Source organism: Thalassophryne amazonica, chromosome 17 (genome assembly GCF_902500255.1).
Source record: "Thalassophryne amazonica chromosome 17, fThaAma1.1, whole genome shotgun sequence".
Taxonomy (NCBI): Eukaryota; Metazoa; Chordata; class Actinopteri; order Batrachoidiformes; family Batrachoididae; genus Thalassophryne; species Thalassophryne amazonica.
In genome coordinates this window covers 68,261,356-68,275,376 of record NC_047119.1, presented here as the reverse complement: position 1 = coordinate 68,275,376, position 14,021 = coordinate 68,261,356, and the positions used below count along the sequence as shown (strand labels likewise).

The window sequence follows — 14,021 nt, the reverse complement described above, 5'->3', positions numbered from 1 at the left end:
GTGAGTCTGCATTTGCCTCCAACTGCTTTCTGTGCCAAGCCACCACAAGAGCTGACACCCTGTGGCCGATATGGTGACCTTAAAGGTCCAACAGGAACCCTGAACACAAGACAGCTATCGGGGCTCTGGTGAAACAAGAACTCCTCAACAGCGGATCATGCGGTGGAGGTGATGGCTTGTAACCCGATAGCTGCAGACCCTGATCATCTCAGATTCCCCAGCCACTGGACCAGGTTAAGGATCTTTCAAGGAGCGCGTGTTTGTCAACGTACAACAATATTCCCACATTAAACAAACCCACACACAGGCATCTCAAGATCGACCCTGGATGTAGATTTTCTCCTTGTTCACCATCCCATCAGGGTATTGATCAAGAGACAATCTTTCTCACCACCAAAGGATTTTTGTGCACCGGCAACATTTCCTGTGTATTCGTTTTGTGAATTGCTTTGTAAATTGTGTCGGTAGCATGACCCAAGCAGAGGGTCACCCCTTTGAGTCTGGTCTGCTTGAGGTTTCTTCCTCAAATCATCAGAGGGAGTTTTTCCTTACCACTGTCACCTGTGTGCTTGCTCTGGGGGTTGGTAAGGTTAGACATTACTTGTGTGAAGCGCCTTGAGGCAACTTTGTTGTGATTTGGTGCTATATAAATGAAAATAAATTGAAATTAAAAGTGAAATTGCCACAATCCTCTGAGCATGTCTGCCATCTGCTGGATGGTCAGTAGAGGTTGGATTGATGATGGATTAGAAGCAGGTGTGGTAAATCATAACTAAATTATTATTTTATGACTGTTCAGCAGTGATCATTTTCTCAAACTCAGATAACATGGTCACAAGTCCACACAACCCTGCAAGAAGTATTTTGTGTGAATGTAGCTGAAGCAGACACGTCTTCCTTCTCTCTGTCTGACAGTATGTCGAGTTAGCTTTTGCAAAACAATCTTGAATAAAGCTGCTGTGACTTGTGGACAGACTGTCTCCGGCTCTGGACTGAACACTGATTACTCTCACATTCTCATGTCCTGACTATCCACATATTATCTCTCCAGACTGGCAGCTCGCATAATGTGGCGTAAACACAAGGACTCGGGGGTCGTGTCGGACAGCCAGCTGGTGTCGGTGGATCAGCTGGTGGACCATGTCAATGATCTCTCAGAAGAGGGCCTCAGTCAGCTGAAAAGTGACGTGCACAACTTCTTGGAATACTGGTCTTATGGAAGCAAGCAGCACTCGACTGAATACATCTCGCACATCTTTGGCATTGTATGAACCCTTTGTTGTGACGTGTTCTTCATGAAAGCTTTACAGATGAAGGCAGCAGTGTGAGGTGTGTGTTCTGTTGTGTAGATCCAGTGTAACGGCTTCACAGTGAGTGACCAGAGAGGCCTGCAGGCTGTTGGTGTGGGTCTGTTCCCAAACTTGTGCCTGGTCAACCATGACTGCTGGCCCAACTGCACCATCATACTCAACCACGGCAAGTAAGTATTTCATGACCAGGAACAGGTGAAGAACTGTAGAATGCATGTCGGCACGTATGGCCCCAGACTGAGACATACATGCCACCAGGAAGCTTTATCTTGGTGATCTACAGCTCATGGTCTAACGTGCATTTTGTCCAATTCTACATCTGGATTTACAAAGCATGTGATCTGAGCAAAACGTCGGGTGCAGAGCACAAATGGGTTGTTTAGACTCTTCAAGGAGCACGCTGGGATTTTTCAACTTGTGCCCAATTTTTAGGTGTTTTTTGAGTTCAACTTTTTACTTGGAACAAGGATGATATTCAAGAGATATGTTTTTTTTCTGCAGTCAAGCTAATGTTAATCACTTTTATTTCAAGATAAATGTTTGTATTAACAGGGAGGAAAAATAAAGCCAAAACAACACAACAGAAGAAAATTTTTGTCTGAATTATTGATTATTTTAATCGTTACCATGGGCACGTCCACCACAAACATTCAAGCAAAAATATTTGGGGTGATAGAACACGTTATTCCAAGATCCTTGCTCATTGGCCTCATTTTCTGCTGACATCAACTCAAAAATTCCACAATGACGAGACATTAAATAAGCTGTTTCAGCTGAAGTCCTCCATAAAAAAATTAGAGTACTCTGAAATTGTGTTATTAATAGTAGGTCCCTTCGGCTGCTCCCTTGTTTGCACTCGGAGTCGCCACAGCAAATCCAAGGTGGATCTGCATGTTAAACTGGCACAGGTTTTATGCCTGATGCAACCCCACATTACATGGGGAAATGTGGCAGGGGTGAGATTTGAACCGGGAACTTTCCACACTGAAACCAAGTGCATGAACCACTTGGCCACCACCCTTGCAAATCATGTTCTTAATAAAAAAAACAAAAATAAGTGCCATTTTCTAAACCATCTTCAAGTGCCACACTTCTAAACAGAATATTATAATAATAATAATAAAGACAAAGATACAATTTCCTGAAGGGGTGAATGAGGTACAAATTATACTATCACTAGTAAGTAAGTCCCTTCAGCTGCTCCCTTGTTTGCACTCAGGGTCGCCACAGCAAATCCAAGGTGGATCTGCATGTTGAATTGGCACAAGTTTTACACCGGATGCCCTTCCTGACGCAACGCCACATTACATGGAGAAATGTGGCAGGGGTGGGATTTGAACCCGGAACCTTCTGAAGTGAAACCAAGCGCATTAACCACTTGGCCACCACCCCTGCTCGAATTATACTATCACTACTAATTATTATTATTGGAAGTAGTATTATTATAAGTCCATGATGAAGCATCAAGAGTTGATCAGGAAACATCTGTGCTTATTTATGCTTTTACTCATTTATACTCGTGCTTATTTTAAAACTGTGCAAAATTCATTCAGACCTGAACAAACTGTCACTTTGTTTTGCAGCCAATCAGCTGTGAGTTCTGCTCTGCACTCTCAGAGGAGGTACGTATTACAGCATCTCTGACATTTATTTAATTACTGTCTCAGGATAATTACACGCCACAGGCACCGTACAAACTGAAAAGATGTGTGCTTGATTTTATTTAATTTTTTATTGAACAAAAGACCAATACTGTTTATTCTTTTAGGAGCAGAAAAGTTATTGACAATTAACCAGACTATGTGAACTGAAACTATTTTCAAAGGAGTGTATCTTGTGTTCGGAGCCCCAAATACAAAACTGACATTAAATACAAAAAAGATCTTTTTTTTTTTTTACTTTTGTCTCACTTTTTATGTTGATTTTGGATTATTTGCTTCCTCATTGTTTGCCAGCCTTCAATTCATGGTGACTGAGCATCACATTTCTTTCTGATGCCTCCAACTTCAACAGTTCCTTAGTTGTGATCTGAGGTTATGTTGGACCTTTGGCACAAAAGCTCGTTAATTGCTGGGTGTTATTTTGAGCCTGTTCTACAGGTACTGTAGGCCCTTAAATACAACCAAAGGTCACCCACTTAATTTGTATCTTAGTGTGTAAACTTGCACTCATTAAATGTCTGATACATGCGAGAATAAACTTTTGCTTTCTAATAACATTAAAGATATAAAATAGACATTCTTACTGATTTAATACAAGTTGTTTAAAAAAATGAAACCTGAATTTGGGGAAAACTGTGTATGTAAATTTATGTCCTCATCAGTGGGACATAAAGGTGTTGGTCATCGGCATACAAAGGCACCATATAAAGTGAAAACAGTTGTGGTACTCCACTGCAGAAAATTCTAATGTAGTGCTATTATGGGAGAATCTGTGATATCACCCAAGAACATATCTGATCAAAGATACCAAAATTATCTAATCATCTGTCAACCAACACACAACAATCAGCAGTATGAAATGCTGCTCTTAAGTCCATTAGCAGTAAATTGACATAGACTCAGCATCTGTAGCCAGCAAGATGTCACTCACAAGACAAGCAGTGGAATAATGAACACTAAATGCAAAGTCTAAATGTTTGGAAAAAGTCGTTATTCAACCAATATGTTACACAGTAGATTGCTTAGAAACTATAAAAGACCTTTGAGCAAATCAGTTAGAAACAAGCCTAAATATCACAAGAGATCCTGGATCTCAAGTAGACTTCAAAAAGAGTACTTTTATCAGCATGCAGTTTAAAAACTAGCAGCTGTGATACCACTGGTGAGTGATAAGTTGACAATGTTCAACAAAGTGGGTCCCAAGAGTGTCCACATCAAATACAACCTCAATTCCAATGAAGTTGGGACTTTGTGTGCTTTTTTGAAACGTGTTGCAGAAATCCATTTCAAAATGAGCAAATATTTGCACAAAAACAATCAAGTTTATCAGTTTGAACATTAAATATCTTGTGTTTGTGGTGTATTCAATTGAATATAGGTTGAAGAGGATTTGCAAATCATTGTATTCTGTTTTTATTTACATTTTACACAACGTCCCAACTTCATTGGAATTGGGGTTGTAGTTAGTGGACAGGGACTTGAGATACAAATATCATTTGTATCTTCAGCAGTATCTTTAGCTTGTCTCCCATTACCGACTTTTGATACCTGATCGTCTACTATTTTCATAAATAAATAAAAACTCACTCAACCAATGCCTGAAACTGGGTGTAAAAGTAGTGTTGCAGAACACTGTAAGAAAAGTTTTTAACGTTTAAATAATTTGTGACAATTTGTGACACCCCCCCCCCCCCCAAAAAAACAATAATCATTTTTAATTGGTGTGGACTGGGGGTAATCTTGTGTAAAAGTAGGTGAAAGCAGATAATTGGGTACAATATGCAATAATCAGGATGTCTTGTTCGGCTTTCAAACAAGACATTTTTGAGATTTTAACAGAGAAATTTGAGCTTTTTGGAAAAGTGTGTGTGTGGGGTGGGGGAGAAGAGGAAGTCGCATGTTGCATACACGCACACGCAGACAAACACAGACACAGGCACACACACACCCCTAGGAATATTTAAAGATTCCAATCCACCTAACCCGCATGTCTTTGGATGTGGGAGGAAACTGGAGCACCCGGAGGAAACCCATGCAAACATGGGGAGAACACGCAAAGTCCACACAGAAAGGCCACGGGAATTGAACCCACGACCTTCTCGCTGTGAGGCAACAGTGGTAACCACTAATCCACCGTGCTGCCCTTACACCGGATACACTTTGTGACAAAGCTCCACATTACATGGAAAGATGTGGCAGGGGTGGGGTTCGAACCGGGAACCTCCTGCACTGAAACCAAGTGCGCTCACCACTTGACCACCACCCCTGCCGAATGTAAGCTGCAATAATCATTACAATTGTATGTAATCAAATATGAACTAGGAGGTAATAGTAAGAACTGCCCTTACATAAAAGTTTTGGTTTTGATTAAAAATCAATAAATCAAATCCAGATTTCCTCAATTTTGAAAATGGGACAGAAATCATGATGAAAAATCAATAATGAAAAGCCACCACTTCCTCAAAAGAAATATTGTCAAATATCAAGTCAGAATTCAGATGTAAAATCAGCACAGGTCTTCCTGACATAGGGCCTCAAAACAGTTGATGTTGCTCATAGATGAGTGACAGATTAAAGGAAAACCTAAAATAAAATAATCAACCATGGAGCTCAAACACTTTCATCCGCACTCTCTCACGTGTTCAGTTTGGTTGAGATCAGGGATCTCCTGTGCAAAGACTTGTGTTGACTTTCTACTAAAAGTTGGCGTGCGCCAAAGTCCTGAATCAGGCATAAGTACAAATATATTCAGATGTATTAAAGTGTGCATAGGCATGAATCCACACACGTTTGGTTTGTACATCCCACTGAACGTGGAATGTAGCTCATTAAGAAGCTCTGCAGCTCCAGTTTCACCATCAAGAAAAAGAAAACATATAATAAAATAAAATAAAACACACACACACACACATTTGAATGCACACATGCCCAAATGTGTCTGTGCCGGTTTTTGTAAGGAACAAATTACACAGATAAATTATTTAACCACCAAGCAGCCTCCCCCATCCCACACCGTGCAGCCTCCAGCCTGATGCACATTTGTGCACCATATGATTAACAAAAACAAATTCATCATGTGATGGCGCCTTCATAGCAAAATGTGTGCAGTTAATAGCTCCGATTACATTCGAGAAACCGGCTCGCTGCAAAATGCGCTGTAATGCTGGAATGTACCTGGATGACATTCGATGACTGCGTTCCACACAGGTGGCATGGCTCGGCACAAGGTTGCCTGGCACACGCCTGACTGATCAGCCAGTTCACACTGGAATGCCCATGATGCCAGGATGCCCAGTGTGGTCACCATCTGTGTGGGCACAGACAACCCCTGGCTCTTCGCTGTATTACAGTCTGGGCCGGCTGCAATTCTGTGCATAACTCCAGTAACAGTGGCCTTGGTTAATGAAGTCGGTTTATGCTGTGGTGCCACGCCATGAGCGGCTGATGCCGACGCGAATCCGTCCGCACGTCTTTCATTACAAAATCTCCTTTAACAGTGGAATGTCCGGATAAACTGCTGATCCTGACCTCTTCTGAAACTTCTCTGCTCTCACGACGTCCTGGGTCAACAGAGGCTTAAATTTGGAAGTTTTCAGCTCGAAACAGGCTGACGACGGCGGCTTGGGGCGCGGCGTGCCGTCCAGCGCTGTGGGCTGTCCTTAAAGCAATAGTAACACTCCTTAATCTCTCATCGGCCGTTAAAATTTTCACCGAAAACCGTCTGAATGTCTCGAATGGTGTCCACTTGGATGTGCCTTACAGTTTCTGAAAACATTTTGATCAAGCAAAGCGCCAGTCTCTCAGGAAGTTCTCAGACAAAGGAATTCCGACGGGAGGGGTGGACCAGTGCTCACTCAAAGCCTGCCCACAGGCGAATGACGCAACCGACAGGCGTGAAAAAACTCACGCATGCGTACGAGGGTTCAAGCTTGTCTGACGCAATCACACATGATTCAAATCCATATAGTTTTTGAAAAAAATAATAAGGTCGGATACTTTTCTAATAGACCTCGTATAACTGTCTTACACCTTTTTTTCACCTTTCTCCTTTCCCCCACCAAGTCTCCTTGTCTTCCTTCGTTTTGTCCAGATTTCACACCCAGTACTTCCGCATTATCTTTCTCACTACTTCTGTAGTAGTTGTCCAGTCATCCTCACCATCTGTCCCACCATCTCCCCAAGTCAGTCCTTCTGAACCTTGCTTCAACCATCTTCTCCTGTGAAGACATCTTGCTAACTGCTGTCTGGCTGCAGTGTCCACTGAGACCACCTCACTGTCTCTAGGTTCTTTCAGGATGCATCTCCGGTACAGGACATATTCCATCTGTGTTCACCTTCTTCTGCTCTTACACATCACTCTGTCCTCCACCTTCAACTCTGTGCTCTGTATCACAATGTTCGCTGTCTTTTAAAATGATTTTTAGTTTTATATTTTTGCTTTTATGTTTTTGGTTTTATCAGTATTTTATATTTTTACTCTAGATAGATGGATGGATGGACAGATGTACTTAACCAAAACTGGGATATTATATACTCTCAGCACCTACAAGAGAATAAAACATAACATAAAATACAGATAAAAATATAGCATATATATACACTCAACAAAAATATAAACGCAACACTTTTGGTTTTGCTCCCATTTTGTATGAGATGAACTCAAAGATCTAAAACTTTTTCCACATACACAATATCACCATTTCCCTCAAATATTGTTCACAAACCAGTCTAAATCTTTGATAGTGAGCACTTCTCCTTTGCTGAGATAATCCATCCCACCTCACAGGTGTGCCATATCAAGATGTTGATTAGACACCATGATTAGTGCACAGGTGTGCCTTAGACTGCCCACAATAAAAGGCCACTCTGAAAGGTGCAGTTTTATCACACAGCACAATGCCACAGATGTCGCAAGATTTGAGGGAGCGTGCAATTGGCATGCTGACAGCAGGAATGTCAACCAGAACTGTTGCTCGTGTATTGAATGTTCATTTCTCTACCATAAGCCATCTCCAAAGGCGTTTCAGAGAATTTGGCAGTACATCCAACCAGCCTCACAACCGCAGACCACGTGTAACCACACCAGCCCAGGACCTCCACATCCAGCATGTTCACCTCCAAGATTGTCTGAGACCAGCCACTCGGACAGCTGCTGAAACAATCGGTTTGCATAACCAAAGAATTTCTGCACAAACTGTCAGAAACCGTCTCAGGGAAGCTCATCTGCATGCTCGTCGTCCTCATCGGGGTTTCAACCTGACTCCAGTTCGTCGTCGTAACCGACTTGAGTGGGCAAATGCTCACATTCGCTGGCGTTTGACACGTTAGAGAGGTGTTCTCTTCATGGATGAATCCCGGTTCACACTGCCCAGGGCAGATGGCAGACAGCGTGTGTGGCGTTGTGTGGGTGAGCGGTTTTCTGATGTCAGTGTTGTGGATCGAGTGGCCCATGGTGGCGGTGGGGTTATGGTATGGGCAGACATCTGTTATGGACGAAGAACACAGGTGCATTTTATTGATGGCATTTTGAATGCACAGAGATACCGTGACGAGATCCTGAGGCCCATTGTTGTGCCATACATCCAAGAACATCACCTCATGTTGCAGCAGGATAATGCACGGCCCCATGTTGCAAGGATCTGTACACAATTCTTGGAAGCTGCAAATGTCCCAGTTCTTGCATGGCTGGCATACTCACCGGACATTTTCACCCATTGAGCATGTTTGGGATGCTCTGGACCGGCGTATACGATAGCGTGTACCAGTTCCTGCCAATATCCAGCAACTTCGCACAGCCATTGAAGAGGAGTGGACCAACATTCCACAGGCCACAATTGACAACCTGATCAACTCTATGTGAAGGAGATGTGTTGCACTGCATGAGGCAAATGGTGGTCACACCAGATACTGACTGGTATCCCCCCACCCCAATTAAACAAAACTGCACCTTTCAGAGTGGCCTTTTATTGTGGACAGTCTAAGGCACACCTGTGCACTAATCATGGTGTCTAATCAGCATCTTGGTATGGCACACCTGTGAGGTGGGATGGATTATCTCAGCAAAGGAGAAGTGCTCACTATCACAGATTTAGACTGGTTTGTGAACAATATTTGAGGGAAATGGTGATATTGTGTATGTGGAAAATGTTTTAGATCTTTGAGTTCATCTCATACAAAATGGGAGCAAAACCAAAAGTGTTGCGTTTATATTTTTGTTGAGTGTATATGCATATTCCATACCATCCCATTTTTTTCTGATTTTGGATTGGATCTGCTGCCTTCTAAAAATACATATCCACCCATCCTTTTGAAAAATCAGCCACCATCTCCCTTTCTCAATTCCTCTCACCTCCTCATCACCTCGGTTCCCACCTCCAGCAATACTAAACTACCAGTCTTTCTTCTTTGGGCACACTCTCTACCACCTCATCAAACTCACTCCAACAGTCTTCTTTCTCTTCTGTCCTATCCCACTTGCAGGGCATATGCACTGATGATATTGATTGATCACTCCTTCACTTTCACTCATCACTATATGACACTCTCTTAACCTCTAACTGTGATTCTTTTGGCTGCTCCCATTGTGCTCAGGGTCTCCACATCAGGTCCGGTGTGGATCCACATGTTGATTTTTTCACTAGTTGTACACTGGATGTCCTTTATGACACAACTTCTGGTGTACAAAGAGATTGGGCACTGGTGGATCTTGAACCCGACACTTCCTTCAGGATTACCCCTAGACCCCATGGTAGAACCGTCGCCAGTGCTCCTGGTCTTGCTCTCCTTCCACTTGGTACCCATCAATTTTCCTTATATCATTAGTTCTTTTATGAAAAAAGTGCAAGGAATCATAGACTGTAAAAAACAATAATTGAGTGATAAGAAGGATTGTGATTTGGGGTGCATTTTGCCACTGTGTTCAACAGAAACATTTAGAAATCATTTTTAAATATTTATGTTAATATTAACTTAATTAAAATGTAAAATATTTACATTAAAATCTGTGCTTCATATGAGACAATGTTATCAATAATTTACAGTCAAAGATATTTTTTTTAAAAATCAAGTTAAAAAAACAGAGAATCCAGTGTTCAGATTGTATCTAGTTTTCATGTTTTATTTATGGGGTTATATTGTGGGGATATCTTTATCTTGTGGGTTTACAAAAGCCCACAAGATGCTTTTGTTAAAGATGTTTTCAATATTTAAAGTTATTAGTCTGCTCCAGAGTGACTTTGTGTTTTAGTTATTTAGTCTGAAACTTTACTGATTTGGAGATGCGCCGATTCAGTGCTTCATAGCTGCAGTAATAAATTAATGTTTGGCCATGTGTGACCTTAATGGACATGAGATCATCTCAGAATCCCTTGTTTTAAATACAGTCGCTGGTCATTAATCAGCTCGTTCGTTTAGAACACAGACAGGTTTTAACTCTGTTGTTGGCCTGAACCAATATGAAGTCATATGAAGTTTTGCCCACATCATCAGACTGTGAGTAAATTATAATTAGAGGATGTGGAGGTGTGGTGTGACATTAGACCACGCCTCCTTGTAGATCTGCTCCTGCCACCACTCGATGCATACGGTGGGCATAAACCCTTTGCACAGTGGAGATCATGCAGTGGAACTTGAAAACGCTAATCAGACCTGACGTGCTGTCACCAGGATCGAGCTGCGTGCTCTGAGGAAGGTGGCAGAGGGTGAGGAGCTGACCGTCAGCTACGTGGACTTCCTCGACCTCTCTGCTGACCGCCGGCAGAAGCTGAAGGATCGATTCCACTTTGAGTGCACCTGTCAACACTGCAGCCAGCACATCAAGGACGATCTGATGATGGCCACCGTGCAGAGCGACGGAAACAAAGTGAGTGACGGTTTGCAAATGCAAAGACATTAAAAAACAGCAAAGACAACATATGGAAGAAACTACATTTATGGTTATCATTAGTTATTATTCACAGGACTAAGCTGGTATTAAAAAATGAAGGAATGGTGCTACCACTTCATGCAACGAAAACCAAATTAATTTCATCAGACCATTGTTTAAAATGCAAACACTGTTAGTAAGCACAAGCTCACAGACTAATTAATATTATTGTAGAAGGCACAAAGGACTGCTTCTTTTGCCCACTGAATAGCATCTATTCAAATGCCCGGATGCACCGAGTGCTTCAACATTGAGTTAAGCATGTGCTTGTTAAAGTCACTAAATATAAATAAACCTTTTAAAATAACTATTTTTTAAATTATTATACAGGTAGCGTTACCTTAGCCTAGCCTTCCTCCTCCATTGCTTTTCCAGCTGTCCCATAAAGTCCAAACAAGTTGAGTGCAGAGTAGTATGAAGGTTAGTTTTTATATAGAAAAGAAATTATTTCAAGGATGAGTAATGAAATAAAAATCAAAGACTCTATAAAAATTAAATATGTGCATTATTACCTTCTATCTGCACAAATAACATCAGATTATTCACTTTCGTGAATCATTATGTCACTACCTCACATTATATTTGAACATGTTCAAAATTTTCCTGACTGGTAACAAGTTTCTACAGCACCACTATGAGCAGCGGTTGCACACAATGAGATGCCCCAGTTGGGTATTACATTAATTTTTGAGCCACAAACATAAACAATTGGATCTCAGAAATCAGTAAAGGGAGACCAGTTTAGGACACAGCATGTCCTCTTCATTCAGACCTCCTTCTTTTTATTATTCTTTTTGTGCTTCTACCTAGTCCAGATCAGTGTGCAGGAGCACCTTTCAGTTGTCATACGTCTAGACACTGCCATCTGGTGGTGAGAGATGATAATGCTGTATATTTTTGATGTCACTTTGAAATATAAGTCACAGGAGCTGCCAAACAATTATTAAAAAGTGTTGCTTATAGTCCAGAAAATACAATAATGACTTTTTAGGAATGAATTTCCTGGTTGACAATATAAGTCATTGTCAGGTGGAAATTTAACCTTTGACCCCAGTGACCTTGACCTAAATTATTGACCTTTCCCAAAATTAACCTTTTAGCAACTTCTAAGCCAGTATATCCCTTCAATGGGAAATTTCCAGTGGCAGCTGGCCCATAGGGGGCGCTCAGGCGCTGCCCTCCTAGATGGAGGGGAAAAGTCATTTTTTATATATATATATAAAAAGTATTATCAATGTCAGTTTTACTTAGTAGTATGTGCCTACATGTAATATGCATGTAATATGAATGATTAAAACAACACTTCCTCCAAGTGACTCTCATTCAACAGTGCATTTCCACCGACAGAAGCAGAGAACGTATCATTCCTCGTCTTGGGCGATCATTCAAGCGCCCTTGAAGTGCAGCGAAATAACCAATTGTATGTAGTTGCTAGGGAAAATTAATAAATATTTGGCAAATCAACATTGCCAAAATTAATGGCTTTGGGGCGCCGGAATTTTAACCCCTGCTACAAAAATGCGGGAACGTTAGATTACAGTCAGTGATACACGTGACGCTACAGCTGCTGCTGTCAGTCAGTCAGACAGGAAGAGATGATGGTGACGACAACGTTTGGGTTATATTTATTTATTTTTATTTTGTCTCCGTGTGTTTTGCTGGAGTAAGTTGAAGAACTCTTCAGAGGTTTAAAACGGGACAAAACTAATCAAATCAATGACACCAAAGTTTGGCGGGGATCCTTTTGGAGGCGCATGGAGGTGCACATCAGATCTTTCTCGTGGTTTAATGACAATTGCACATCCCGGTTGGAGGAGAGTCGTTTGTCTGACTCGTGATAAACCGTGTCAGGCTTCATTCACACTGTCAGCGCGCACACGTCACGGAGGCTGCTGATCTGCGCGCTTTACTGCGGGGTGGAAAGGAGCGCATCCACCTCTGCCAGCTGCGGACTGACTCCTCTGGATCCACTTCAGCTCAGCTGACGAGCTGCTCGGATTTATTCCCGAATGTTGCTCCTGGTGTGGAAACGAGGATGAAAATTTAAGATAAAATGAATGAGTGATGTTTTTTGTTTGTTTTAGGGGGTCAAAGCTGTGATCTTTATTGGGACAGCAGACCAGTTATAACGGTATTAGGGGGAGGCCGGGGCTGTTTGTAACAGTGTTCAAAGCTGCAGCCATGCTGGTATTTTGATTTCACTTTACACGTTATGAGGATCAGTTCACAGAAGTGAAATATTCTTTGGAGTATTCCACACTCTAAAACAAATTATTTGCTCAGTTTAAAAACAAAACAAAACAAAACCCTAAAATAGCAATTTGCATGTTTTTAAAAGAAATTCTAACTCAGCCACTGAGTTCACACAAGGCATTTATAGTCAGACAAACCCAGGTTTAGCAACGCATTTAATTAAGTGGTTTTGTATACTTAATTTGCTTTGTCCTCTACACTGTTAATTAATTTTAACCAATTTAATTTAAAGGTTTTGGTGTTATTAGTTATCAAGTTATTTAAGTTTTTCAAGCTTCTTTAGTTTGCCTCCATTCCACTCAGTAATGTTCATGCAAAATATTACCTTAATTTTCTCTCGCTCTCACACACACACTCTCTCTCACGCTCTCACACTCTCTCTCTCTCTCTCACACTCTCTCTCACGCTCTCACACTCTCTCTCTTTCTCTCTCTCACACTCTCTCTCTCTGTCTCTCTCTCTCACTCTCTCACAGTCTCTCACACACACTCTGTCTCTCTCGCTCTCTCTCTCTCACACACACTGTCTCTCTCTCTCTCACACACTCTCTCTCTCTCTCTCACACACTGTCTCTCTCTCTCTCTCACACACACACTCTGTCTCTCGCTCTCTCTCTCACACACTCTGTCTCTCGCTCTCTCTCTCACACACTCTGTCTCTCTCTATCTCTGTCTCTCGCTCTCTCTCTCACACACACACTCTCACACTCTCTCTCACACACTCTCTCTCTCTCACACACACACACTCTCACACTCTCTCTCTCTCTCTCACACACACACTCTCTCTCTCACACACACACTCTCTCTCTCACACACACACACTCTCTCTCACACACACTCACACACTCTCTCTCTCTCACACACACACACTCTC

At 41.8% G+C, this 14,021-nt stretch overlaps 1 protein-coding gene across 1 annotated transcript in view; it reads left to right on the top strand.

The window, feature by feature from the left end:
• Positions 1-14,021, top strand: part of smyd1a (SET and MYND domain containing 1a) — a 42,767-nt gene that overhangs the window by 20,007 nt on the left and 8,739 nt on the right. The window contains exons 3-6 of the mRNA XM_034192792.1: positions 1,052-1,265; positions 1,350-1,480; positions 2,894-2,932; positions 10,637-10,832. Coding sequence (XP_034048683.1) covers positions 1,052-1,265; positions 1,350-1,480; positions 2,894-2,932; positions 10,637-10,832 — 580 coding nt within the window. The remainder of the gene's footprint in view (positions 1-1,051; positions 1,266-1,349; positions 1,481-2,893; positions 2,933-10,636; positions 10,833-14,021) is intronic.